Here is a 27919-nt window from a genome sequence, read left to right as displayed (position 1 = left end):
CTTTATTGTTCATTTTCCTTTCATTGGACATTGTTTTTCTTTCAGTGCTCATTTGTATTTTTGTTATGTCGCTGCTTAAGGCAGACTGTTTTGTTGTTTCATACAGAAGCCAAAAGTATGCCTTTGAAAAAAGGGCCCAGGATGAATAAACTCGCAAACAAAATTTTTATCCTTTTAATAATGCTTGTCGAATACCTGTTAAGGTTTTTAATCTCTAATTTCTTTTTCCTGGGAACTACTTCTGGATTCGCACTGCCACCACCTCCATTTAGATGCTTACAGTTATTAAAAGGTGGCTCTGCCCTTATTCCAGAATTCACGTTCTAGATACTTGCACCTAAACCAACCCAGGCCATGCAGAGTTTTTCCTTGAATATATGTGGAATATAAACTGACAGATACCAGTTTTTCTCCAGGAACCTCTCTGGTTTTGTTATTTGAATTGAAGAAAAGGAAAAGTTTTCAAGAAGGAGAGGAAATAGATTGTTACAGGATATTGAATATAGTTCCCTGTGCTATACAGTAAGTCCTTGTTGCTCATCTGTTTTACATACAGTCGTGTGTATCTGTTTAGTCCAAACTCCTAATTTATCCCTCACCCCCTTTTTCCCCTTTGGTAACCATAAGTTTGTTTTCTGTGTCTGTGAGTCTATTTCTGTTTTGTAAAGGAGATCATTTGTATCATTTTTTTAGATTCTACATATAAGTGATATCACAGGATATTTGTCTTTGTCCACCTTAACTTTTCTTAGTATGATAAAATAATCTGAAAAAGAATATATATGTATGTGTATGTGCATATATAAATATATATATACATATGGCTGAATCACTTTGCTGTACACCTGAAACTAACACAACATTGCAAGTCAACTAGACTTCACTAAAAAATTTTTTAAAAAGAATGAGAGGACATGAAGGCGATAAGAAAAGTAGTGGTGAAAAACGTACTCTGTTAACGCTCTAGTTTCTCTTCCATTCTGGCCTTCAAACCTTCTTGATGTTTGGAATCCATGAGAAATCCAGTGTCACTGTTATGGACTAGGGTCCTTGGACTCTTTAATCAATAGAAATTGATAAGTGGCCAGAGAAGGAATTCAGGCAAGGCTCTGTTGAGCCTCGTGCTGCAGCAGGAGGGAGCGAAAACAAGTGACAGGTTCCCTGGCTCACTCTCCGAGGAAGGAGGGCTGGATCCTTAAATGGGGTGAAGGTAGGGGCAGATTGGTGGTCTCCCCACTCTCCTGGTGGTGCTGTGTGCAGGGATCAGGCGCAGTAAGTACCCTGCTTTTGCTTCTGGCACCTCCGGGGTGGCAGTCGGTTTGTGGCCTTTGTGTGTCTTATTGTTCATAATTACCCAGACTGCACACGCAGGCAGTTAGTTTGAGTCCCTTAGCGTCCCTCTGTCTTCTGTTGCTCAGGGAGACGTGTGTCCAGTCCAAGCGCTCCAGTAAAGGGTCCCGGGTCGCAGACTGTCTCATCCCTACAGTAAATAACGATGTTAGATTGTTCCATGATAATCACCCTCCTCCTTGTGAGAAGATTTTAGTTCCATACCCTGTTTATGTCACGTTTTTCTATAGAAATAACGTATGAAGTTTGAGCAAAAGACTAGAACCCCGCTTCTAAACAAAGGCTTTAAGATCTATCGTATGCTTCTACAATTTTTCTCCTGCTACGAGAAAAGCATGTTCCGTGGAGGGGCCGTGCCGTTTCTTAGGTTCCAGAATGAAGGCGATGTGGAGCTGAACCCGCAGTAACCTTGTGAAGAACATTCATTGTAATTTTAAGGCACTGGGAATTTGGAGGATGCTTTGTAGCACAGCATAACTTCACGGAAACAAGCTAATGAAATAAGCACGTATTTTCGTTCGTTTGTTTTTTTATCAATCCATTGCTACTTATTAGCAAATTTTAACTAAGAGATTTACGCCATGAGCTGTATTGATGGTTGAATCTATAAAAGAAAACTTTGTTGAGGGAATCTGGAAGTCCTGGGGTTTACTAGACAGCAATCTGTGTCATTCCAGCGCCCACACTGGTATCCGGCCATCCTGGTTCTTGCTTTCTCTTATATACATAATGCGCTATCAGAAAGAAAGCTAGATAACGGAGAGATGAGCCCATTGAATTTTTGCGTATTTGAGCTTATAAAATGAAATGTAAATTTGTTTCATTTCATGACTCTGGAAGTCACTTTTACTAATGCTATTATTACAACGAAGTATTCTTATTTTGGTTGAATTAGGTCATTTTTAGACTCTCATTTCCTGGTATATTCATACAACAAGTCTGGGATATTGTATCCAGCTTCTTCATTTGTAAAGGTAAGTTTTACTTTATGTTGTATAGATTTTTATTATTATGTGGTGAAGGTGCCATTGGTGGGAAGAAGAAGAATGCTTTATACTCGGCTGAATTACTGGGCAAACAGATTGATCACAAACCCGCACGTAATGTGGCAGTTGCTCTGAAAGCATATAGAATAGAATGACTACCTTTAAAATTTGGAACTCAGGAATTACTTACCTGAAAAGGTCATTTACACTCTTTGGAAGTAGGCGTAGGAGTTTGAGAGGGAAAAAAAGTGGGGAAAGGCACTAAGAAGCCACTGAACACAGGGAGGAGTTTTGATGGAGGTACCATAGGACCTGAGCAGTGGAGAGAACAGGGGAGACTACTTTACAGAAAGTGCACAGGAAAGTGAAGTTGCAAAAGCAGTTTGGGTGTAGAATCTGAAAACGTTTACATGAAAAACACAGGAATTTGAATGCTATCCCCAAATGCAGGTAAGAGTCAAGAAATGCTTAAAAGTATGTGAGAAAGTTGGCTTTAGTCTAAGATACGTATTTTGCCAGGATAGATGATGGCGAAGAGGCAAATGCTAGTGATTGGTCAGATTCTGTTGCTGTGTTGCAATTGAGAGAGAATGAAATTTAAAATACGGTAACTCGTACAACATTTGTCGTTCTCACCATCTGCAAGTAGAAAGCAGGACAAAATCCATGAAACACTTGTTTTCAGACATTTGACAATTACAAAAAAAAAAAAATCAGGAAATCTCTCTGACAGAAGGAAAGCATGGAAGGCGAATCTCACACTGAACTTGGCCCTCTGACTGGGAATAACGTCTTAACTATAGCACAAGGGTGGAAGCAAACAGGACTCTTTAAGAATTTGGATTTTCGGGCTTCCCTGGTGGCGCAGTGGTTGAGAATCCGCCTGCCGATGCAGGGGACACGGGTTCGTGCCCTGGTCCGGGAAGATCCCACATGCCGCGGAGCAACTAAGCCTGTGAGCCATGGCCGCTGAGCCTGTGCGTCCGGAGCCTGTGCTCCGCAACGGGAGAGGCCACAACAGTGAGAGGCCCGCGTACCGCAAAAAAAAAAAAAAAGAATTTGGATTTTAAGAGTTTTTAATGGTTTGGGCTGCTGAAGCAGCTGGAACTTGCAGGACCCAGGACCAGAGATAAAAAGGGACTATGTGTTGATGTACACTTTTTCAGAGCAGGGAAATTGTCCTTTGTTCCCTGCCTGAGGATTAGACAGCATTTGTGGTGGAAGGGTCGAGAGTGAAATGGAGAGAATACTGACAGAACAGTGTTGGGAGATGTTGGTTTTTCAGCGCAGGCAGTGTAGAGTGACCTTGCCAGAACCCCAGACGTTCAGCTGAGACAGAAAGGCTGAGTGTCTGAAGGAAGGATCAAGCTCTAGAGTAAGAGACACTCTTTTGTCACCCCCATTCCCCACCTCAAAGCCTAAAACCCAGCGCGGAGACGATTATGGAGGGTTACCGTGAAATTAATTGCCTTCCGACACAAACTGTGATGCTCTGTAAGGGGTTAAGCCACAGCCGAGGAAGGAAAGAACGCGATAAGTTCAGAAATCAATGAGAGACGAAAAGGAGAAAGAATGGAAACCTTAAAACTCTGAATTTAGTTGTTTCAAAGGACTAATAAAATTAATAACCCCCAGTAAGACTTATCTAGATCAGAAACAAATTCCACCAATATTTAGGGGTGAAAGGAGATATTGTTCATCATACAGAAGATAAAATGATATCTTGGAGAATTATAACAGCTTTATGCCAATAAATTTGATGAGTTAGATGAAATGGACAGCTTCCTTGAAAAGTACAACTTACCAAGATTGAGAGAAGTAATAGAAAATCTCAGTCCCTTGAAATCTATTTTTAAAAGCTGAATTCCTCAACAACCACTTTCCACAAAGAAACACCAGGTTTAGTTATTCACATACTTCACCAACTGAGAGATAGTTTGGCTCTTCCGATCTTTAAATGATTGAAAAGAATGCTTCTGTAAACGTTCATGTACAATTATTGTGTAGGTGTGCAGTTTTATTTCTTTGGGATACATACCCAGGAATATCATTGCCAGATCATATGGTGAGTGTATATTCATTTTTGACAGAAATTACCAGTCTTTTCTCCAGAGTGGCTGTACCATTTTAACTTTCTGCTGGCAGTGAATGAGAGAGAAAAGAGTATCTGCATCCATGCCATTTTGTTTGCTATTTAAATTTTACAAGTTTATTGTAGCCATTGTGATAGATGTGTACTTTATCTCATATAATTTTGACTGGCATTACTCTGATGACTAATGATGTTGACTATAGTTTCGTGAGCTTGTCTGTCACTTTTTGTGAAATATCTGTTAATGTCTTTTGCCCATTTTCTCATTGGACTTTTCTCGTTGGTTGGTTTTTCACTACTGACCTTTGAGTTTATATATTCGAATTACAGGTCCTTTACCAGATATGCGGTTTGCAGATGTTTGCTCCCAGTCTGTAATTTGTCCTTTCATTCTCCTTTTTGATGAGAGTTAATTTATCAGCTTTTCCTTTATGAATGGTAATTTGGCTCTCAAACCTAAGAAATCTATGTTGCCCTAGAGTTCCTGAAGATTCTGTGTGTTTTTCTTTTCTAAGTGTTATAGTTTTATTTACAATTTAATGGTGAGTTCACCTGAGGTGATTTGTATGAAGTGTGAGATTTGGATCAAGGTTCACTCACTTGGCCGGGGATGTGGAATTGTTCCAACACTATTTCTAGAAAGGGTTGTTTATTCTGCATTGAGTTGCTTTTGCACCTTTGTCAAAAAGTCGGGGGCGGGGTCATATTGATGCGGATATATTCCTGGGTTCTTTATTCTGTATAGTTCTTCCATGCGACTCTCCTGCCAGTATCCTGCTGTCTTCTTCAGTTTGCCTGCATATTCAGCATTTATGTTGACTAGAGTGATTCCTCCCGCTTTATTCTTGTTCAAGATTTTTACACTTTTCTAGATATTTTTCTTTTTAATATAAGTTTCCAACTAAACTATCCTCTGTGTGCAAACAACCTTACTAGCATCGTGATAGACACTGTTAAACCTACAGATGAATTTGGGGAGAATAGGCCTCTTTATTCTGTTGATTCTTCCAACCATGAATGCGGTAAGACTCTCCATTTGTTTGGTCTTTTTTTAAATGTCATTCGTTAGCATTTTGTAATTTTAGCATTCAGATCCTGTGGATATGTTTTTAGGTTTATACCAAAGTATTTCATTTTCTTTGGAGCAGTTGTCAATGGTACTTAATTTTCATTTCAGTTTACACGTGTTTGTTATCTAGAAATACAACTCTCATTTGCTTGTGTCGATCCTATATCCGTACAACCTTGATGAAGTCACATATTAATTCTATGAGGGTTCGTTGGGTTTTTTTTCTGATAGATTCCTTGAGAATTTTTCCATAGTCAGGTCTTTTACAAATATGGCCTTCTGTTTTCTTCCTTTTCAATCTGTATACTTTTTATCTCTTTGCTTTACCTTACTGTGCTTGTTACAACTACCGGTACTCTGTCAGATAACCATACTGATGGCAGACATCCTCACAATTTTCCCAGTTGTAGGGATAAAGTATTCGGTCATTCACCATAAGGATAACGTTAGATGTAAGGGTTTTTAAAAAATATACTCTTTATAAAGTTATGGAAATTCACTATTTTTAGATTGCTAAGAATTTGTTTGTTTTTCTGCTCCGTGAAGGGAAGGTGTGTATTTAACTGTGTCGGTTGCCTTTTCTGCATCCGCTGATATGATCATATGATTTTTCTTTTTTAGTCTGTTGATATAGCGGATTGCACTGACTGATTTTCAAATATTGAAACAATACCTAGAAAATACCTTTCAAACCTAAAAACCCCACAGCTTGGTCCTGGTGTATGATTCTTTTATTCATGCCTGGCTTTGATGTGCTAATAATTTCTTGAGGATTTTTTTGGTCAAAGTTCCTGAGAAATATAGATCTGTGATTTTTCTTTTTTTGTACTGACTTTGTCTAATTTTTGGAGTAGAGTAATACTGGCCTCATTAAATACACTGAGAAAGATGACCTCTTCTTTTGTTTTTCTGGAAGACATTGTATGAAATACTTGTTAATGCTTAAGATGCTTAGTAAAATTCTCCGGTGAAATCACTGGGCCTGGGGATTTTGTGTGTGTGTGTGTGTGTGTGTGTGTGTGTGTGAGTGTGTATGTGGGAGCTTTTAAATTGCCAATTCAATTTATTTAATGGTTATAGAAATATTTTATCTGTTTCCTATGTATGGCTTTGGTGGTGTGTGTTTAAGTAATTGGTCTCTCATCTCAGTGGCATTTTGGCATGTATTTTCTTTTAATGGCTACAGCAGCTGTAGTGATATGCTGGTTCACTTCCGACACTGATGATGTATGTCATCCCTTCTTTATCAGTCTTGCTAGAGATTTTTCAGTTTATTGCACATGTCAAAGAACCAGCTTTTTCTTGCTCTGATTTTCTTTACTGTTTTCTTATTTTCAATTTTGTAGTGTTTTGCTCTCATTCTTTTCTCCCTTATACCTTGCTTTGGGTTTATTTTGCTCTTCTTTTTCTAATTTGTTGAGGAAAAAGCTTATACTATCAATACGTGACCATTCCTTTTTCTACCGTAAGCATTTTAGTACTAAAATTTCCCTCTCGACACTGCTTAGTTGTATCTCGCCACAATATGGTGAGTTTTCATGTTCGTTACAGATATATGTATTTTAAAAATTTCCTTTAAGGCTTCCTGTTTGTTTTTTTAAAGTCTGTTATTTACTTTACAAGTGTTTAGAGGGTTTTTTTTTTTTTTTTTTTTCTGTTGTCTGTTGAATTTTAGTTTGATTTTGCTTTGGTCAGAGCATATAACTTGTATAATTTCAATTTGTTTTTAATTTGTGAATGTTTGCGTCATGAGCCAATATATTGTGCTTGTAGGTGAATGTCCTTGGATACTTGAAAAAAAAAATGTGTATTCTGTTGTTCTTGGGCGGAGTGGTCCATAAATGTCATGGAGATCAGGTTGATTGATGCTGCGGTTCAGTTCTATATTTTGCTGATTTTTGGTCTAGTACTAGCAATAACCGATTGGAGCGTGTTGAATTCCTCCTTTACTGTTGTGGTTTTTGTCTTTCTCTTTCAGCTGTACCAGGGTTTGCTTCACATATTTGGAAGTTCTGTTGTTTGATGCCTATACATTTAGGATTGCTCTGCTTCTTGATAAGTGGATACTTTTATGATCACGTAGTGACTCTCTTTCTCCCTTGTAGATTTCTTTGCAATTAAGTTCACTTTCTCTGATATGATTTTTATCAATATTTGCATGATGTATTTTCCATTCTTTTTATTTCAATCTACCTAAAAATTTATGTCTGTAACTGAAACACTTTGCTGTACACCTGAAACTGACACCACCTTGTAAATCAACTATACCCCAATATAAAATAAAAATTAAGTAAAAAAATAAAATCACTGGAAGTGGAAAAAAATTTATGTTTGAAGTGAGTTTCTTGTAGAGACTATTTAGTTGGGTCATAAGGTGTGCTTTTGTTTGTTTGATTTTTTTGTTTCCTCCATCTGCCTTGGGACTCAGTATTTGGTGTTTTCAGACTATTTACATTTAAAGTAGTGGTTGATATGTTAGGGCTTTTGTCTGCTATATTTTCTTCCGTTTTTTTTTTTTTCTTCTGTGCTACTCATTTCTTTTTTCTTCTCTTGTTTTCTTCTTCTGGATTACATGAACATTTTAAAGATTACATCATGATTTATTTATAGTGTCAGTAGATTTTTCCCTGTTACACTTTTCTTAGCTTTTGCTTGAGGTATTACAATAAACATATAGAACCTAGTCTACTGTTGTGGACTTTTTACTTCTTCAAGTGAAACCCTGAAACCCTACTTCCATTTAGGATCCTTTATCCTCTGTACTTTACAAATATAATTGCTCAAATATTCCTCTCCATACATTAAACATAACATGATATTGTATGATTGTTGTTTCAACTACCAAATATGATTTCAGAAACTCATGAGGGAAAGGGATAGTTCATTATATTTACCCGTATTTTAAACCACTCTATTTGTCCCAGTTCTTTAAGACTACCCAAGCCTTTTTGTGATGTATTACCTTTGTTTCTTGGAGTTTCTTTTTGCCATTATCTTAGGGTATGTGTGTTGTAGACTAAATCTGTTAGTTTTCCTCTGTCCGAGAAAGTCTTTCTCTTTCCTTCATCCTTAAAGGATAAATTTGCCAGATGTAGAATTCATGTTTGACAGTAAAGTTCTTGTCAACATTTGAGAATTGCTCTTGTACTTCCTTTGAGACTTCATGACTTTCAGGTGAGAAATGTACTGTCATTCAAACTGGTGTTCTTCTACAGGTTATATGACATTTCCGTCTGGTTTCTTTGAAGATATTTTAATTTTCAGTTTATTCATGATCTTTCTTGTTGCAAATGACTTTGGACCCATTCTATTTCTGGTTTGATCAGTTTCCAGAATCTAAATGTTTATGTCTTTCATCAATTTTGTGAGGATTTCTGTTGACTTTTTTCTGAATTTATATACATACATATATATATATATATAATTTTTTTAATTTAAGGTGGTAAAAATATTTAATATGAGTTCTACTCTCTTAACAAATTTTAAGCATACATTACCTTACTGTTGACATCAGTATGTTTTACAGAAGGTCCTGGAGCTTATTATTCATCTTGCTTAACTGAAACTTTATGCCCATTAAATAGTACCTCATTATTTCCCCCTGGCCAAGCCCCTGGCAAACACCATTTCACTTTTGGGTGGTATGCATTTGACATTTAATTACTTCATAGAAATGGAGTCATGCGGTATGTGTGTGTGTGTGATCTTGTCAATGGATTTGTTTTCTTAATTTCCCTTTCCTTACAAATAGTTCTCTGTTAGTAGAGAAATGCTACTCATTATTGAATGTTGATTATATATTCTGCAATATTATGGAACTTGTTAGTTCTAAAACTTTGAGGGTCTTTCTGTGATGGGTCTATTTCACTTATCATAATGTCCTCAAGGTGAATCATGTTGTCACATATTGCATAACTTACTTCTTTTTTAAGGCTATCTAGTATTCCATAGAATACATATATACCACATTTTCTTATCCACTCTTCTGTGGATGGCCACTTAGATTTTATTCACATCTTGGCTATTGCGGATAGTGCTGCAGTAAGCATAGCAGTGTCAATATCTCCTGCAGCTCCTGTGGCAGTTCTTTGGCGTAACTGCCCAGAAGTGACATTGCTGGATCACAGGGAAGTTCTGTTTTTCATTTTTACTATATTCTATAGCAACAGTTTCATACGCTCTTCCCAGTGACAGAGTACAACAGTTCCAGTTTCCCACACCCTCAACAGCACTCTTTGTCATTTGTTCACATGATAATAGCCATCCTAACAGTCGTGAGGTGATATCTCACAAAAATAACATTTTGGTGTTAATTTGCATTTTTCTGGTAACTAGTGATCTACCTATTGGCCACTTGGATGTCTTCTTTGTTTGTGTCTTATCTAATTTCTTTCATAAATATGTTGTAGTTTTCAGAGTACAAGTTTCCCACCTCCCTGGTTAAATTTGTTTGTAGGTATTTTGTGTGTGTGTGTGATCTTGTCAATGGATTTGTTTTCTTAATTTCCCTTTCCTTACAAATAGTTCTGTTAGTAGAGAAATGCTACTCATTATTGAATGTTGATTATATATTTTGCAATATTATGGAACTTTTTGGTTCTAAAACTTTGAGGGTGTTTGTGGAGTCTCTAGGTTTTGCTATCCATGAGATCATGTCATCTGCAAACAAAGATATTTTTACTTCTTTCTTTCCATTTTGGATGCCTTTTAATTTTTTTCTCTTCCTTTATCTACTTGCTCTATGTACCATCCAAGATTGAATAGAATTGGTAAGGCTGGGTGTCCTTGCCTTGTTCCTGATCTTAGAGGAAAAGTTTTCAGGTTTCACTGTTGAATATGTTGTTAGCTGTGGGCTTCTCATATCTGGCCTTTATTAGGTTGTGCTGATTTCATTCTATTCCTAGTTTACTGAGAGTTTTTCTTATGATGCTGAAATTTGACAAATTCTTTCTCTACATATATTGAGATGATCATGTAATTTTGACTCTTTGTCCTTTTAATGTGTTTTATCTTATTGATTTTTGAATATTGAACCATTCTTGAATTGCAAGAATAATTTAACTTGGTCATGGTCCATGCAGGTCAGGTCATGATGTTCCTGTAAACCTCAAACAAGACAAATGTTATTCTCTGTTCAGGTCAGGTCAGGGTCAGGCTGTCCTGTACATTTCAAGCATAGGCAACATTGTTTTACAAAAGGTGCAGAGCCAGCATGACTAAGCCCAGGAAACAGAGCACAAAGGTTAAAGTAAAAGGAACAGAGCTAATATGGAGTCAGACGTGTTCTTCCCTATTAAACACCTGCTCTCTTTTCAGTTGCCATTTGTTTGGAATATATATTTTCCATCCCTTTACCTTCAGCTGCTATATGTCCTTCAATTTAAAGTGAAATTCCTGCAGACCGTATAGAGTTGAAACCTGTCCCCCCCACTTTCAGCCACTTGACATCTTTTGTTTGTGGCGTCTAAACATTTACATTTGAAGTGATTATTGATAGGGAAGTTATTTACTAATGCCTTTTTGTTACTTGTTTGATTGATTGATTGATTGTAGTTCTTTTGTCTGTCTTTTCCTCTCTTGCTGTCTTTTCTTATGTTTCACTGATTTGTTTTGTTTTGTTTTGGTTCCATGTGTATTGATTTCTTTGTCTTTTTCTGTTATGTAACCTTTATTGATATTTTCATTTTGGTTTCCATGGACCTTACATGAAATATTAGCCATAACAGTGTACTTTAAGCTGAGAAAAACCTCAATAACATACAAAAAGTCTACAATTTTACTACTCCCCCTCATACATTTTATGTTATTGGTGTCACAGTTTACATTATTTCATATTGTGTAACTTTTAACATGATTTTAGTTACAGTTATTTTTATATAATATTGTCTCTTAACTTTATATTTGAATTAAAAGTGATTTATTCACTACCAATACCAATACAGTAATATAGTATTTGAAATTTCCTATGCATTTACCTTTACCATTGATTTTCATTCTTTCTTTTGCTCTTGTGTTACTCTATAGCACCCTTTCATTTCAAAGTGATGAATTCTTATTTGTATTTCTTATAATGTAGATATAGTAGTGAGAAATACTTCAGCTTTTGTCTGAAAAAGTCTTTATCTCTCCATTTCTTAAGATTTGTTTTTCAGTTTAGTTTTAGGTTACCAGCAAAATTAAGACAATGGTACAGAGTTTTCCAAATAACCTCTGGAGCCATATATGGACAGCTCCTGTGTTTAATAAACTCCCCCAAGCACAGTGGTAGATTTCTTACAGTTGAGGAGCTTATGTGGGCACCCTATAATCACCCAAAGTGCATGGTTCACATTTCAGTTCATTTTTGGTCTTTTGTATTCTGTGGGCTTGCACAAACGTATAATGACATGTATCCATCACTATAGTATCACAGAGAGTATTTTAAGTGCCCTCAAAATCCTCTGTGTTCAGCGTATTCATCGTTCATTGCCACTGTAACCCTGGGCAACGTTTAACTTTCTCCATAGTTTTGCCTTTTCCAAATTGTTGTGTCGTTGCAATCATACGACATGCAGCCGTTCAGGTTGGTTTATTTCACTTAGTAATGTGCATTCAAGGTTCCTCCGTGTATTGTCGTGGCTTAATAGCTGATTTCTTTTTCCCACTGAATAATAATCCATGGTTTGGATGCACTATAGTTTATGAATCCATTCACCTACTTAAAGACATCTTGGTTGCTTCCAATTTTCGACAGTGTTGGAAAAGTTGCTATAAAACGTACATTTGCAGGGTTTTTGTGTGGGTTTAAGTTTTCAGCTCCTTTGGGTAGATACCAAGGAGTGTGATTGCTGGCTGGATTGGACGGTAAGAGTATGTTTAGTTTTGTGAAATATCCCCAGGCTGTCTTCACCTGGCTATCTCTACCATTTTGCATTCCCACCAGCAATGAATGAGTGTTCTGTTGCTCCACAAACTTGCCAGCATCTGTTGTCAGTGTTCTAGATTTCGACCATTCCTACCTCATTGATGCTTCAATTCTTAAAATTTTTAATATTTCTTTTTTATTTTTTAGCATTACTAGGTGACATTTACAAATAAGTTTTTATATATCTAAAATACAACATGAGTAATTCACATTTTTATTCTCTGTAAAATGATCACCGCAATCAGGTTTATTAACACATATATCACCTCATATGGTGACCTTTTTTGTGGTAAGAACACTTAAGGTTGACTCTCTTAGCAAATTTCAAGTGTATAACACTGTATATAACTATGTTAACTATAGTCGCCATGCTGTATATTAGATTGCCAGAGCTTGTTCATCTTGTAAGTGAAGGCTTGTACCCTTTGACAGCATCTCCTTATCTCCCCAAACTTCCAGCCCCTGGTAACCATCATTCTCTTCTGTTTCAAGGAATTTACCTTTTTGTTGTAAGATTCCACAAGTAAGTGAGATCATAAAATGTTTCTATTTCTCTGTCTGGCTATGTTCACTTAGTATAATGTTCTCCAGAGTAATCCTTCTCACACATGGGTGAATAATATTCATTCATATGTGTGATGTATATCATATGTCATTGGTTGTCTCACATATGGGACATATATCTTACATTTTCTTTATCCACTCATTCACTCTTGGACACTTAGATTGTTTCTATATCTAGGGAATCGTAAATAAAGCTGCAATGAACATGGGCGTGCAGGAGACACTTGGAAATAGCAATTTCCATCCTTTTGGATATATATGCAGAAGTGGGATTGCTGTATCATTTGGTTGTTCTATTTTTAAGTTTTTGAGAAACCTCCATATTGTTTCCCATAATGGCTACACCAACGTATATTCCCTCCAACAATGTGCAAGGGTTCCTTTTTCTCCACGTCCAAACAAATAGCAACGTTTGTTATTGCTGCTCTTTTTGATAAAACACATCCTGACAGGTGTGAGGTGACATCTCATTGTGGGTTGATTTGTATTTTTTGCTGATTTCGATGTTGAGCACCTTTTCATATACCTGTTGGCAATTTGTTTATCTTCTTTTGGAAAGCTAACTTTTCACGTCCTTTGCCCATTGTGTAATTGGATTATTTGTTTTTCTGCTACTGAGTTATACAAATTCCTTATATAATTTTGATAAACTCCATATCAGAGATATGGTTTCTACATATTTTCTCCCACTCCATAGGTTGTCTCTCCTTTGTGGTGCAGCAGCTGTTTATCAATAGTTTGATGCAGTTCTATTTAAAACTTTTTGCTTTTGTTGCCTGAGCTTTTGATCTCAAATCCAAAAAATCATTGCCAAGAATGTTATGGTTCTTTTAGGCTATTTATTTTGATATTTTCACATCATATTTAAGTATTTAATTCATTTCTAGTTAATATTTATAAGTGGTATAAGATAGGGGTGCAATGTCACTATTTTGCATTTCAATACCCAGTTTTTATAACACCTTTTATTGAAGAGACTATCCTTTCATCAGTCTGTGTTCTTGGCACCCTTGTCAAAGATTATTTGATGTTATTTGTTTGGATTGGTTTCTGGGCTCTCAATTCTGTTCCATTTTTCTCTCTGCTTAATTGTCAATACTATACTGTTTTCATTACTATAAGCTCTTGTCAGGATGGAATGGCAACGTCCAACCTTCTGACATGGAGAACCAGAAACCAGAAGTCCCGTTTTCATTTCTGTAGTTTTGCAGTATATAAGATATTTAGTCGACTTTTTTTTTCCTCTCTCAACACTTTGAATATATCAGCTCAGTCTCTTCTGGCTTGCAAGGTTTCTGCCAAAAAATCCACTGGAAGTCTTAAGGGTGTTTCATTACACATAAGTGGCTTTTCTTCTGTTGCTCTCAAAATTCCCTCTCTACTTTTGACTTTTGACATTTCGATTGCAATATATCTCAGTGTGGATTTCTTTAGGGACATTTTATTTGGTGATTTTTGATCTTCTTGGCATGGATATCAATTTCCTTCTGTAAGTTTGGAAAGTTTTCAGCCAATATGTATTGAAAGTGCTTCTGGGTTTTTTAACTGAAATACAATCGACATATAACAGTGTATGTATAGGTTTAAGGTGTACAATGTGTTGATTTGATTCATTTACATATTACAATATGATTACTGTCATTGTGTTAGCTAACATCTCCACTCCTTCACATAATCATTCTTTCTTGCTCCCTCTTTTCCTCCTGGGACTCCCATACTTTGTGTATTGTTCCTTTTGTTTGTGTTCCATCGGTCCTGTAAGATTTTATCACTTTTTCACTGTCTTCTTTTTGCTCCTTTGAACCGTCTTTGAGTTAGTTAAGACTTTCTCCTGCTTGATCTAATCTGCTGTTGAACCCTTCTGGTGAATTTTTTCAGTTCAGTTATTATTTGACAGTTCCACGATTCCTGTTTGGTACTTTTAATACTTTGTATCTCTTTTTTGAATTTCTCACTTGGTTCATGCATTGTTCTCCCGACTTCATTGAGCATCTTTATGGGAGTTATTTTAAATTTTTCATTAGGCAGATTATTTAATGTCATTTCACTAGTGTCAGTTTCAGTCTATGTCTTGTTCCTTTGTTCAAAATATCTTTTCCTCATTCCACATTTCACTCGACACTTTGTTTTGGTGTCTGCTCATTAGACAAAGCATTCACATCACCCAGTCTTCATGACTGGCCATGTGCAGAAGGAAATGCCCACAGATCAGCCTGGCCAGTGATTTGCAATGACTTGGGGGTCCTCTACCAGCAGTTTCTCTCTCCAGGTAGAAGCAAGCCGCTGTGGTTTTTCCTGCTCTGTTTCTGCTGGGCAGGAGGGACGATCATTGTTGTCTGTCATCCCAAGCTGCCGCCTCTGTTCTCCCTCCGACAGCTAGACTGCGGGCGAGCCATCAGTGCTCCAGGATTGGTGAGACAAGTGCTGGCTCTTGGGGCAGTACCGGTGACGTGGGAGCACTGCCTTCAGTCGATCCACTATTACCTCCCCAGGGGAAGCAGAGAGGTGGGATTTTTCATCCCCTCACTCTGTGTTGAGTTTGGGCAAGCTGGGGAGGGAATCAAGCCACCACCTCCACTGTGGTTTGGGTGGCTAGACTGCCCTGAACCAATCAGAGACCTGGGTCTGGTGACACTGTTCCTTGGGTGTTCGTTCCCCTCGGAAACAGCAGGACACTGGATGCTTGAACAACACCCTCTCGTCCCCTGGGTGAATCTGGGAGCTATAGGGTCTCTTCGTGATCTTATGGCAGTACTCTGGGGTAGAGTCTCTGGTGAAAGGGCACCCCAAATCTCCCTCTGGCTTTGGAGCATCTGATTTTGCATCCTCTAAAGGTGTGCATGAGCCTGTCAATTAATTCCTGATTTCTCGCAAAGGAAATTGGTCCATGAATTGCTACTCACTTGGTGTATTTGTTGGGAGATGGAAGGTCCAGGGTTTTCTAAAACAACTTCTTTCCGACCAGCATTCAGCCTTTATTTCTTTGAATTTTTTTCTGCTCTACATTCTTTCTGTTCTCCTTATTGGATTCTGACATGTATTTTAAAACTTTGGGGAATGTTCCACATGTCCTTGAGGCTCTATTCATTTTCTTAACTCATTTTTCTGGGTTTTATATATTGAGTGAATTCTATTGATCTTTCTCAAGTTCATTGATTCTATCCCTTGTCATCTCCACTCTAGTTTTGAGCCTATCCAGTATGCATTGTTTTGTTTGTTTGTTTATTATATTTTTCACTTCTAATATGTTTATTTGTTCTTTTTAATGGTTTCTATTTCTTTTCTGATATTTTCTGTTCTTTCAGTTGTTTCAGGGTAATTTTTGATTGTGCATTGAACCGTTATTATCACAGCTGCTTTAAAATCCATCCGATAGTTCCAGATACATGTGACTCATCTCAATATTGGCATCACTGGGTGGTCTTCTCCCATTATGTTGTGATATTCTTGGTTCTTGGTATAGTGTGTAGTTTTCTATTGTATCTTTGACATTGAAATCTTCTATTGTTGAAGTCTGTCAGCCAGTTTAAGTTCAGATTTAGTGTGGTCTGTTGTTCCAGTGACCATTTAGCTTTCTTGGGGCTTTCAATATTATTCTGTTTCGTTTCATTCTTCTGGCTCTGCTGGAGCTCACTGGCTTTCTGCTGGTGCAGCCCATTGCAGGAAAAGGTTCTTTCCTGGGCCACCTTGTATTGCTAGGTGATGCTGGGTGATGAAGGACCCATGGAAGAGAGAGTATGTCCTCTGGCAGTTTCCCAGCCACTAGATATTGGTATGCTTCTCACTCCGCCTCTGCTAGTGCCCCTGAGTGGGGAAATTTTTTATCTCAGTCACTTTTTGCTGCTTAGAGTTGGGGGTTTTGAGAATTATCTCATGAGGATCATTTAATCTTATCGGGTACAAGGCCAGGAGCTGCAGAAACTGAGATGCTCTCTTCTGCTGGTTAAAGGGTTGGGACCTGGTTTGCATTCTACATCTTCGTGAAGGCTTGTGGCATAGTTTGCTGGCACCAGTGAAGGCAGAAATGGCTACTGCTGCTGCCTGGTGTGGAGCAGGGCATGCTCTGCCACTGTCCATGGGTGGGACATAGGAGGTAATCCTAGTATTGAGACGAGTGAATGGTTACTGATGGAGATGTAAGTCTGGGCGCTAATGACATATAAACACTTTCATACAAGAGAATGTGATGATACTAATGTTTTCATAGCCCAGGATTAGCAGTGGAACAGGACTGATTCTAGATATCAACAGATTTCTTAGGGAAGAGAAGGGAATAGTCACTGAAAGAAAACATCCGGGGAGAAGCTGGGAAGACTAATGTTGTGAAAGTCCATTGAGAGGAGAGTTTGAACTAAGGATGATCAACGTGGTGAGATATTAGAGAGAAAATAGTGAGGAAATGTCAGTTAAGATATTTTGGGCTAACTTAGAAAAAACAAATGAAATGTTCGCAGTGGAAGTCAAAGTAATGCTGTTAATTACACTGAGGTAGAATTCATAGACTATATATTCAAGAAATGGGGCTGAGAAAGACAAGATGCAGATCAGAAAGTTGTTTATCAAAAATTTAGAATTATAGCAAAAAATCATATGGGGGAGGATAGGAGTTGTGATTATTTATAGGCAGAATAGGGTCAAGTGGAAAAGATTGTAGGTAGATAAGAAGGAAGTGGAATATCTGGTCAGTAATACTATGGAATGCCTAATTGTGAATGTTTGGTGATGTCCAGGAAGTAAGGATAAAACCAAACACTTTGTGTTCTAATCATTACAAATGTATCTTTATATTACTCCTGTTTAGGGCCATTGCTTTTATCAAGGATATGCCACAGAGATTGCAAATTCGGTTGTGACACTTAGCACCTGCTCCGGACTCAGGTAATGGCATATTCCAGAGATGTGCATGACTGAAATCTTGTGTACCCTTTTACTTTTAGAATCTTCTCAAAGGGTAGATGGAAGACACAGAAAATAGACACTTTCATTATGTGTCTTCTCATCTGCTATCTTGGCCAGCTTGTCTTATCATTTTCCCTATTTACTTTGTCTCTCTCCCAGGCTTGCAGTTATAAAACTTATGCAGAAAAAGCTGCCCCTAGTATAAGAAATATCCACATTACTGAGCCACACTAGAATTGCAGTGACTCCTAAATGCTGTCATAGATAGAAGAAGGTAGAAAATTGGGTTTAAATGTTAATCCAAGGAAGATGGGATGATTCTTAGATATTAGATGAAAAAGGCCACTTCAAATTTCTATATAATGTTTTCACTTAATATTGATTTATGTTTATCGTTGAGAAATCTATGTTTTTAATTTCTTTTTATGTATTTAAATATTCAGGGGGTTATTGCAGTTGGAGAATGTCAGTTATGGAATTCAACCATTGGAATCTTCAGCTACATATGAGCATATGCTTTATCAGATAAAGGATAATGAAATTGATTTCCCCCCCATAGCAAAAAATAATTCTACAACCCAATTGGCAGATCATTCCTACAAAATTCTTGTGAAATCAGAAGTAAGTAACCCCTTTTATGGGATCTTCATTTGTGCAACTTTTGATAAACATATTCACGTCGAAATTTGTTACATTTGGAAAACAAATTTAAACTGATGTTGATGATAATAAAACCTTCTCTTGCAAGGTATTTATTTAAATAATATTCCCATCCCCCTCCAGTGAATCAGCAATAAGAGAGGCATGGGAAGAGACAGAGACAGCATACAGTTCCAGCTGCCTTAGCTTGAAGTTCAAGTTGGTCAGGCTCTAGCCACAAGAATTTGGCCGAGTAACATCATCCTTCTGTGTTTAAATGTTCTCATCTGTAAAAATCCAATAATAAAAATAATCCCTAACTCACACAGATATTTTAAAGATTCCATAAATTTCTAGTTGAAAATGACTTAGCATAGTATGGGAAAAATAAGTGATCGATAAGTGTCACTACTGCTATTAACATTTGCTCTCTCTAGTTTCTAATGTAGTAAAGCAAGGTAACTGGAACTAATTATGTAAAGTTTGGATACAAAACAAAATGCAATAATGAAATAAAAGAGACTAAAAGTTCAGAACCTAGAGGAAGCCGGGGATATCACTGCAGGAATGAATAGAAAGAATGGGTACTGACATGTTTGTGAATTAAATGATTGCTTTTCACCCTGAATTTGATAGGCTCAAATCTGTAGCTTTAGAGAAACATGTTTTCCCAAGCACAAATAGACAAAGTGAGTATCTTCAATATAACAGATATTTTAAAGAGAGAGAGAAAAATAAAATAACATCTTATATTTTAGGCTTGTTTTGACATTTATGAGAGGAAAACAAATAAACTCATAATCAAAGTGAATGCCTTCATGATAACCGGTGAAAAGCAGAAGAAACAAAATACATAAAGGGCTTACGTGTTAAAAACATATTGGACACATGCATTAACCTGCCCCTTCCTTAAACCCCACTAAAGCGAAAAGGAGTTTTTAACATGGCGTTAACATACACACACAAACAGAAGAATAGTAATAACATTGGAAGTTGAATAGCAGATAGACAGCTGATTTAGCCACTAAAACGCTGAATCCTTAACTGGCAATTGGGATAGGCTATAGGAAACTTGATACACACTACAGAACTACTCAAATGTTTTTGAACTGCAAGTCCGGATACCTTAGGAAATGATATCAAGGGTGGGCCTAGGAGGAGAAGTGGTTGAAAATAAGTTGTATAAATATGTATAAGACCTGATTTCCCCTCCTCATCGATTGTTTCTGTTGTAAATTAAACTTGGCACACTAGATATTGGGAAACAGGTTTATACCATCCAAGCTGTTCACTAGAATCCAGGAGGGAATGAAACCACCCGAAAGAATCAAAACTAACCACGTTGACAGCAGGGTTTTTCCCAGCAGACAACCCAGACAATTTACTCTCTGTGAAGACAGCAGGCCATAAGCTCCATATGTGGTCATAAATGTTGGAATAAGCTGTCAGATGCTCAATGCCTAATACGAAGGGGCACTAGACATATGATGGAACAATTGAATATGGTAGATAGAGACATGGAAAAATTCAAAGTGCTAAAGCCCGAGGTACCAAGGAATAGAGAGAGTGAAGAAAACAAAATGACAATATCCTCAGAGAGGTAGGAGAAAATATTACACCACAAAATAAGAACAGAGTGCTATTTTAAAAATAACACTCAGCAGATAACAGTTCTTGGAAGGTAAAAGCATGCTGAAGCTATGTAAAAACTCAAAAGAAAGTTCACAAGGTAAAATTCCAGAAATCACACAAAAACTAAAATATAAACAAAAATGACAGGAAAATCTGAGAGATAAGAAAGTCAATTAAAATAACAATATGGGTGATGCACTCAGAGTTCTGGTCCAAATACACATAGAAAATTGAGTTGAATAAATCACAAAACAATCCAAGAAAAATTCTCAGAATGATTTAAGTGGAGGTTCTGGACCAATATTTTAAAAAATCTGGTTTCTTATATATAAAGAAGATGCAGAATGGCATGGTCTTACCTAGCAGCAATATTGGAGGTTGAAAGGCAATACAACAGTTACTTAAAAGGAGGAAAAGTGATTTCCAGCCTATAATTCTATACCCAGTCAGAACTATAAAATTAAGATTTTTTTGGTTGAAGCCATTTCTTTCCTCCCTATTGTGAATGTCCTTCCTAATGTGTAAAACAAACCACACTTTAAAAAAAACAGACTCTAATCTCATCCCGAATGAAAATAATAGCCAGCCACAATCACAACCAAATTCATAAGGGGTAGTTGCCAAATACAGTGAACTTTCAATCAGATCAAAAGGTGGAACAACTATGTAAGCTTCCTCAAACTGTATTCTTCTTGAGAACCACTATTAGGTCAAATACCACTAGATTTTGAAGCAACCAATTCCCGACTGTCAGTCGTTTAACATCACATACGTGCTTTGCTCAGGCAAAGACCAAGGTGGAGGGAACTGCTGGTTTTTTCCCTTTCTAGCTTCAACACGGGACCCCAAACTGTCCCCCACTAGTTTTTGAATCTAGGCAGGAGTTAAGGGAAAAGAGTGTCTATATTATCCCCTCCTTGATGCTGCTGGCCCTGGACAGCTATCTCTCACAGACTTCTCTCTTGGAGAAGGAGCAAACATCATTCTTGGATAATTGGCCATTTCTTATAAAGCAAGTATAGCAACTGCCAGGCCACGGACCATTACTGGTCCATGGCCTTTTAGGAATGGGGCCGCACAGCAGGAGGAGGTGAGCAGCGAGTGAGCGAAGCTCCATCTGTATTTACAGCTGCTCCTCCATTCTAGTGAGTTGTACGATTATTTCATTATATATTACAAAGGAATAATAACAGAAATAAAGTGCACAATAAATGCAATGTGCTTGAATCATCTGAAACCATCCCCACACCCCAGTCCATGGAAAGCTTGTCTTCCATGAAACCGGTCCCTGGTGCCAAAAAGGTTGGGGACTGCTGAATTATAGTATAAGTCACCTGTCCCCACCATTTGTTCAACAAAAGTTTGACACAAAAGAAATGAATGTATTCCAAAAGAAGAAGACTCCAAAAGGAATAAACGTGGGGCATGAGAATGAATATAACTATAACATATAAGACATATACAGGACCCAAAGTGAGTTTAAAATAACATATTGATGTTGTTATATATTCATGGTCTCCCTCACAGGTGCCACCTATTGTTCTAAGAGCTTTACAGTATACCCTGTCTTTCCAGTTCTTTCTACAGTTCTGAGAGTGAGGACCGTTGTCCCTCTCTTCAGATAGGAAGCAGAAACCTAGAGAGTTTAAATCATTATCCTAGGAAATCCTCCAGTAAGTTACAGCTTTAAAATTCTAACCTAAATAATACAGCCCCAGAGATAACATTCTCTAGCACTCACATGTCTACCCTTACACAGTCTGTTTAAAGATCCTGGAAGTGCTCAAGAAATAAATGTAAGAGAAAAATAAAGTCATTTTTAAAACGAAAGACATTGACAATAGAATGAGTGAATAACCGAGTAGACACTGTGCTAAAACCCCAAGGTGATGTTATAGTCAGGGTTAAAGAAATAGGGAAAGCAATGACATAAAAATGATGGCAGAGAAAACCAAAACTGTGTAATGGCTAATTTTGTGTCAACTTCCCTGGGCCACAGTGCCCAGATGGTTAGTCAGATTTTCTGGGTGTTTCTGTGAGGGTGTTTTTGATAAGATCAAGAACTATGTCTGTGGAGTTTGTGTAAAGCAGATGGTCCTCCATAATGTGGGTAGACCTCATCCAATAGGTTGAAGTCCTGAATATAAGAAAGGGATGTAACTTCCCCTGAGTAAGACAGGACTCTCTAGCCGACAGCTCTCCACCTGGAACTGGAGCATCAACTCTCTCCACGCCTCCATCCCACTAACCAGCCAGCCTCCATAACCATATGAGCCAATTCTTTGCAATACATCTAATTATAATAAGTATATGAAATGTGTAAATATACACATATATTCTATTGGTTCTGTTTCTCTGGGGAACCCTGACTAATAGAGTGTGAAAGATTGCTAATGGAAATTCAGGAGAATCAATATTGTCATTCATGAATAAAATCACAAACAAAATTTTCCAACTTATGAAGGAAGAAAACTCTGTTGAAATAAAGAAGTCCCGATCTTGAGAATTTTCAAATTACAAGGAATCCTTATGAAAACTGGTGACACTAAGACACAGTGTATTTTGGACTTTATCAATAAATAATGAATAATGCTATAGGCATCTTGGCCTCAAAGAAAGTCACCCGCCAAGGTAGAAAAACTCAGACTGGAATTAGCCTTTGCCAAAATGTAGTGCTTGTAAAATAGTCAAGAATGTCTAACTAGGGAGTAGAGAAAATGGCTTCTCTGGGGGGGTACACAATATCCCAGCAATTTGTTATACAGTCAAGTTGCCATTATACTCCAAAAACGTGTGCATTTTCAAAGACTTTGAGACAATATTACATAAGTCAGTAAAGAAAACAGGAATTGAATGAATTTAACAGATTTTGGTAGAAAACCACAGAATCATGGCATTAGTTTCAGAAATACCATTTGGCAACGTTAAGTACACATTCATGGTAAATAGTAGGAATAGAAAACTTCCTTGATCTCATAAAGATCATCTATTAGCATCCACAGCTAACGTAAAGAATGTAAATGACTGAATGCTTTGCTCCTGTTATGGACTGCAGGCTTGTATTCCCCCAAAATTCATATTTTGAAGCCTTAACTTTCAATAGGATGGTATTAGGAGTTGAAGCCTTTGGAAAGTAATTAGGGTTAGATTATGTATGAGGGTGGGGCCCTCATGGTGGGATTAATTGCTCTTATACAAAAAGGAAGAGGCACGGGATCCCTCTCTCTGCTCTCCATCACATGAGCGTACAGGAGATCTGCAAAGTAGGAAGAGTGGTGTCACCAGCCATCACATCTCCTGGTGTCTTGATCTTGAAGTTTCCAGCCTCTAGAAATGTCAGAAATACATAGTTGTTATAGCCCCAAACTGAAGAAAACCACCCCGGAGATTAGGGATAATGCAAGGTTGTTTGCCTTCACTACTTCTAGTCAACATTTTACTAGAGTTCTTAGGTAGTGCAATAGCAAAAGAATAATAATAAAGGGTATAAATTTTTGAAAGGAAAAATAACCCTATTTCTTTAGTGATCTAACTATCTACATAGAAAGTCCTAAAGAATCTCCGTTAAGGCAATCTGAACTAATTAAGAGAGTCTAGCAAAGTCACAGGGAAAAAGAAAGGTAAGATATTCGTTTTTCCCAAAGTGATCTGTAGATTCAGTGTAATCCCAATCAAAATTCCAGAAGACATTTTGTAGAAATTGATTCTCAAATTCATAAGGAGATGCAAATACCTAGAAGAGTCAAAGTGTTTTGAAAATTGAAAAAAAAGAAAAAGGTGAAGGACTTCCATTGCTTTTTCTTAAGCAGCCAGATAGTAAATATTTCAGGCTTGTGGGGCATATGTTCTGTTGCAGCTACTTCACTCACCCTTTGCAGCATGAAATCAGCATAAACAAACTATAAACAATCGGGGGTGGCTGTGTTCCAATAAAATATTTTTTTACAAACAGGTGGTTATACTATGGGCCGTCATTTGCTGACCCCTGCTGTGGAGAAACATATCGTGCTTTTGATATAAGGGTAGCCGTATAGGACAGTGGAGCACAATAGATGAGAAGTAGACCCACGTGCTCTTGCCCAAATTATTATCCACAAAGGTGCTAAGGCCTTTGAAAAGTAAAGAATGATCTCTTCATCAAAAGATGCAAGAAGATTGGATTTCCACGTGGAATAAAATGGGAATTGACCCTTATTCCAAACACATGAATTAGAGCATAGTCAAGGCTAAACATAAAATTTCTAGTAGGGGACTTGGAGAAACCACATTAATGAGCCACGAGCCTGTGTAGAGATGTTCAACATCATTGATCACCCAAGAACTGTGAATTAAAACCTCAGTGAGATCTCGGTACAGACTGACAAGAATGCATGCAATGCAAAAGATTGACAATACCAAATACAGGCAAGAATGTGGAGCAATTGACATTCTTACTGGTTCTTGGAGAAAAAGCAGAATGATCAAACTACTTTAGAAAGTAATCTGGAACTTTTGTACTACTTTACACATATACAAGTATCATGCGGATCAGGTTTTCCCATTCTAAGTAATCAACCAATAAAGAATGAAAGACTATAACTGCCCAAAGACCTGTACATGGATATTCATAGCCACTATATTTACAATAGCTAAGATGATTAAATAATCCAAAGGATCATCAACAGTTAAATGTATAAGCAAACTGTTTTGTGTTTCTAAAATGGCACACTTCGTAGCAATAAAAACAAATGGATCACTAATAATCACAGCAACACAGATGTGTGCTGAGTGAAAGAAGCCAGATATAGAAGAAGACATGCCATATGATTCCATTTATGTGAAATTCTAGGGTAAGTTAGTGTAACCTATCTTGAGAGAAAGCAGATCACTGGGTGCCTTGAGACTTGTAGGCTATTAACTTGGAAGAGGGTGATGGAAACATTATTTATTTTAGTGATGGAAATGGTTGCATGGGTGTAAATATTGCTACCAGTTCATGTAACTGTATTCTTAAAATAGATGCATTTTATTGAGGGTAGGCCACAATAAAGTTAATATAAATAATTACAAGTACAAAAATGATGATAAAAGAGAGGTAACTTTAGGGGGAAAGTTGATGGGAATTTGTTTAGCTTGAAGGTTAGGGTGAGGGACCAAGAGGAAGGTTTTCAGAGGAAGGAACAAGGATTCTCCCTCATTTCAGTAACTTTTTTGAGGATTCTAATTCTGAAGAATATAAGGTGAAAGCTGATTTGTTCCTAAAATTTTCATACAGAATCTCACCAGCTTATTTACTCAGTGGGCATCAATCCTCTTATTTCTCTAATATCTATAGCCCTATGTATTTGTATATGTATCTACCACCAAACTATCTACCTATATCTCTCTATCTTTCTGTCTGTGTATCTATAACTCTGTGTGTGTGTGTGTGTGTGTGTGTGTGTATGTATATAATTATATAATGTACAAACAATGTAATTACAAACAATGTAAAAATTTTTTAATGTTTTATTTAATTAATGTTCTCTGTTTTGCAGAAAAATTCTGGTGTGCTGTTGAAAACAGTTCTGAAAATACAAGTCATTATGGATAAAGCCTTGGTATGCATTATTGATACATTTCATTGTATCTTTTTTGTATTTAAATTGAAAGGGGATATGTAAAAGACTCTTTACTTGCAATGCAGATATACGTCACTCTGTTCAAAATGTGTATCTCAGTATAGCAGTACATAAAAAATGTTGTCAATTGCCTTTCCATTGGCATGGGAGAATCAATACCAATATTTATTGGAAAGAATGTAAAACTTCATATATAAGGGAGGATTGTATTGCACTGTAATCTATTGGATTATAACTAGTAGGGGACTTAGTTATAATCCACCCAAAATTGTGATGAAACTCTCCTTAAATCAATTTCCACTTTAAAATAAGCTATTTCATTTATTACTCAATTGAAGATCCTTTTATTAAATATTATCTTTTATAAGATTTTTTTAATAGGAAAAATAATTCATAGGAACATATTTGATTATGGAACTTTTTGCTTATACAATTAGTTTTAGCAAAAACTTATGGGCAGGCGGCAAGTAAAAGAAAAAACTTGCTTTGTCCATTATCACTAGTAATTTTGTACAAGTCTCTCAATGAGTTTCATGATGTTCTAGATTTTTTGCATAAAAGGAAATATTCAGATCTTTATATAATTTTTATAAAAATATTAACAGGAAATAATGATATGACACTAGCTCTGGGACCCCTGGGCCCTGCAACCAGACTCCAGGACCCAGCTCTGCCTACCAGTAGACTGGCAGGAACCCCAGGACTTGGCTTCACCCACCAGTGGGAGGGCTACAGCCCTGGAGTCTTCTGATCTTGACTCCATACAGCAGTGAGCCAGCACTATCCCCAGAGCCCCCTGGAGTTTCACAGTCAGCTGCCTTATGACCTGGTCCTGATGACCAGCAGCTGGCAGCCTGTGCCTGAGGCAACACTGGCAACCACCTCAACCAGGGGCCAAGCAAGCCCACCAGACTTCTCACATAGTCAGCCTGCCACAACAGGAAGACCCACACAGCCCAAATTGGGGAACCACTAGAGTCTATACCACAGGTGAAGAGAGTGGAGAATGCTGCTGGAACACACAGGAGGGTCTCCTGCAAAAGGCCACTCTCCAGCATTAGGAAACACAACCAACTTATCAGGTACATAAACATACAAATACTAACTTAGGCAAAATGAGGCTACAGAGGAACACGTTCCAGATGAAGGAACAAGATCAAAGCCCATAAGAAGATCTAAGTGAAGTGGAGATAGGCAACATACTTGAGAAAGAGGTCAGGGTAGTGCTCGTAAAGATGATCAAAGAACTTGGCAGAAGAATGGATGCACAGAGCGAGATGTTAGAAATTTTAAGCAAAGAGTTAGAAAATATAAAGAATGACCAAACACAGATGAAGAATACAATAGCTGAAATGAAAAATACACTAGAAGGAATCAATAGTAGACTAAATGATACAGAAGAATGGATCAATGAGCTGGAAGACAGAGTAATGGAGATTACAGATGTGGAACAGAAAAAAGAATGAAAGGAAATGAGGACTGTTTAAGAGACCTCTGGGACAACATCAAGTCACTGTTTGCAGATGACATGATACTATGCATAGAAAATCCTAAAGACACCACCAAAAACTAGGAGAGCTCATCAATGTATTTCATAAAGTTTCTGGATGCAAAATTAATATACAGAAATCAGTTGCATTTCCATAGACTAACAGTGAACTATCAGAAGGAAAAATTAAGAAAACTATCTCATTTTACCACTACATTGAAAAGAATACTCCCTAGGAATAAATCTAACTGAGGAGGTGAAAGACCTGCATACAAACAGATGGAAACATACACTGTTTCCATAGATTGGAGGAATTACTATTGTTAAAATGACCATACTACCCAAAGCAATCTACAGATTCAATGTAATCCCTATCAAAATACCAATGGCATTTTTCACAAAACTAGAACAAATAATTCTAAAGTTTGTATGGAAACACAAAAGACTGCATATAGCCAAAGCATTGCTGAGGAAGAAGAACAGAGAAAGGCATCACACTCCCTGACTGTAGACGATACCACAAATCTGCAGTAATCAAAATAGTATGATACAGGAACAAAAACAGACAGATAGATCACTGGAAGAGAATAAAGAGCCCAGAAATAAACTCATGCACTTATGGTCAATTAATCTACAACAAAAGAGGCAAGAATATACAATGGAGAAAAAAATCAGTCTTTTCAATAAGTGGCGCT

The 27919-nt window shown here is 37.2% G+C and overlaps 1 protein-coding gene across 5 annotated transcripts in view; it reads left to right on the top strand.

The window, feature by feature from the left end:
- LOC131747429 (A disintegrin and metallopeptidase domain 3-like) overlaps positions 1-27919 on the top strand; it is a 90776-nt gene that overhangs the window by 8529 nt on the left and 54328 nt on the right. For 3 of the 5 annotated variants that reach the window (XM_067022796.1, XM_059049257.2, XM_067022794.1), the window contains exons 4-7: positions 2246-2324; positions 17767-17843; positions 18308-18485; positions 25652-25714. In XM_067022796.1, coding sequence (XP_066878897.1) covers positions 2246-2324; positions 17767-17843; positions 18308-18485; positions 25652-25714 — 397 coding nt within the window. Of the gene's footprint in view, positions 1-416; positions 523-2245; positions 2325-17766; positions 17844-18307; positions 18486-25651; positions 25715-27919 lie in introns of all 5 variants that reach the window. The other 2 variants (XM_067022795.1, XM_067022793.1) reach the window with 1 other exon arrangement.

Source organism: Kogia breviceps, chromosome 20 (genome assembly GCF_026419965.1).
Source record: "Kogia breviceps isolate mKogBre1 chromosome 20, mKogBre1 haplotype 1, whole genome shotgun sequence".
In the NCBI taxonomy this organism is placed as follows: Eukaryota; Metazoa; Chordata; class Mammalia; order Artiodactyla; family Physeteridae; genus Kogia; species Kogia breviceps.
This window is presented reverse-complemented; position numbering and strand designations above follow the sequence as displayed.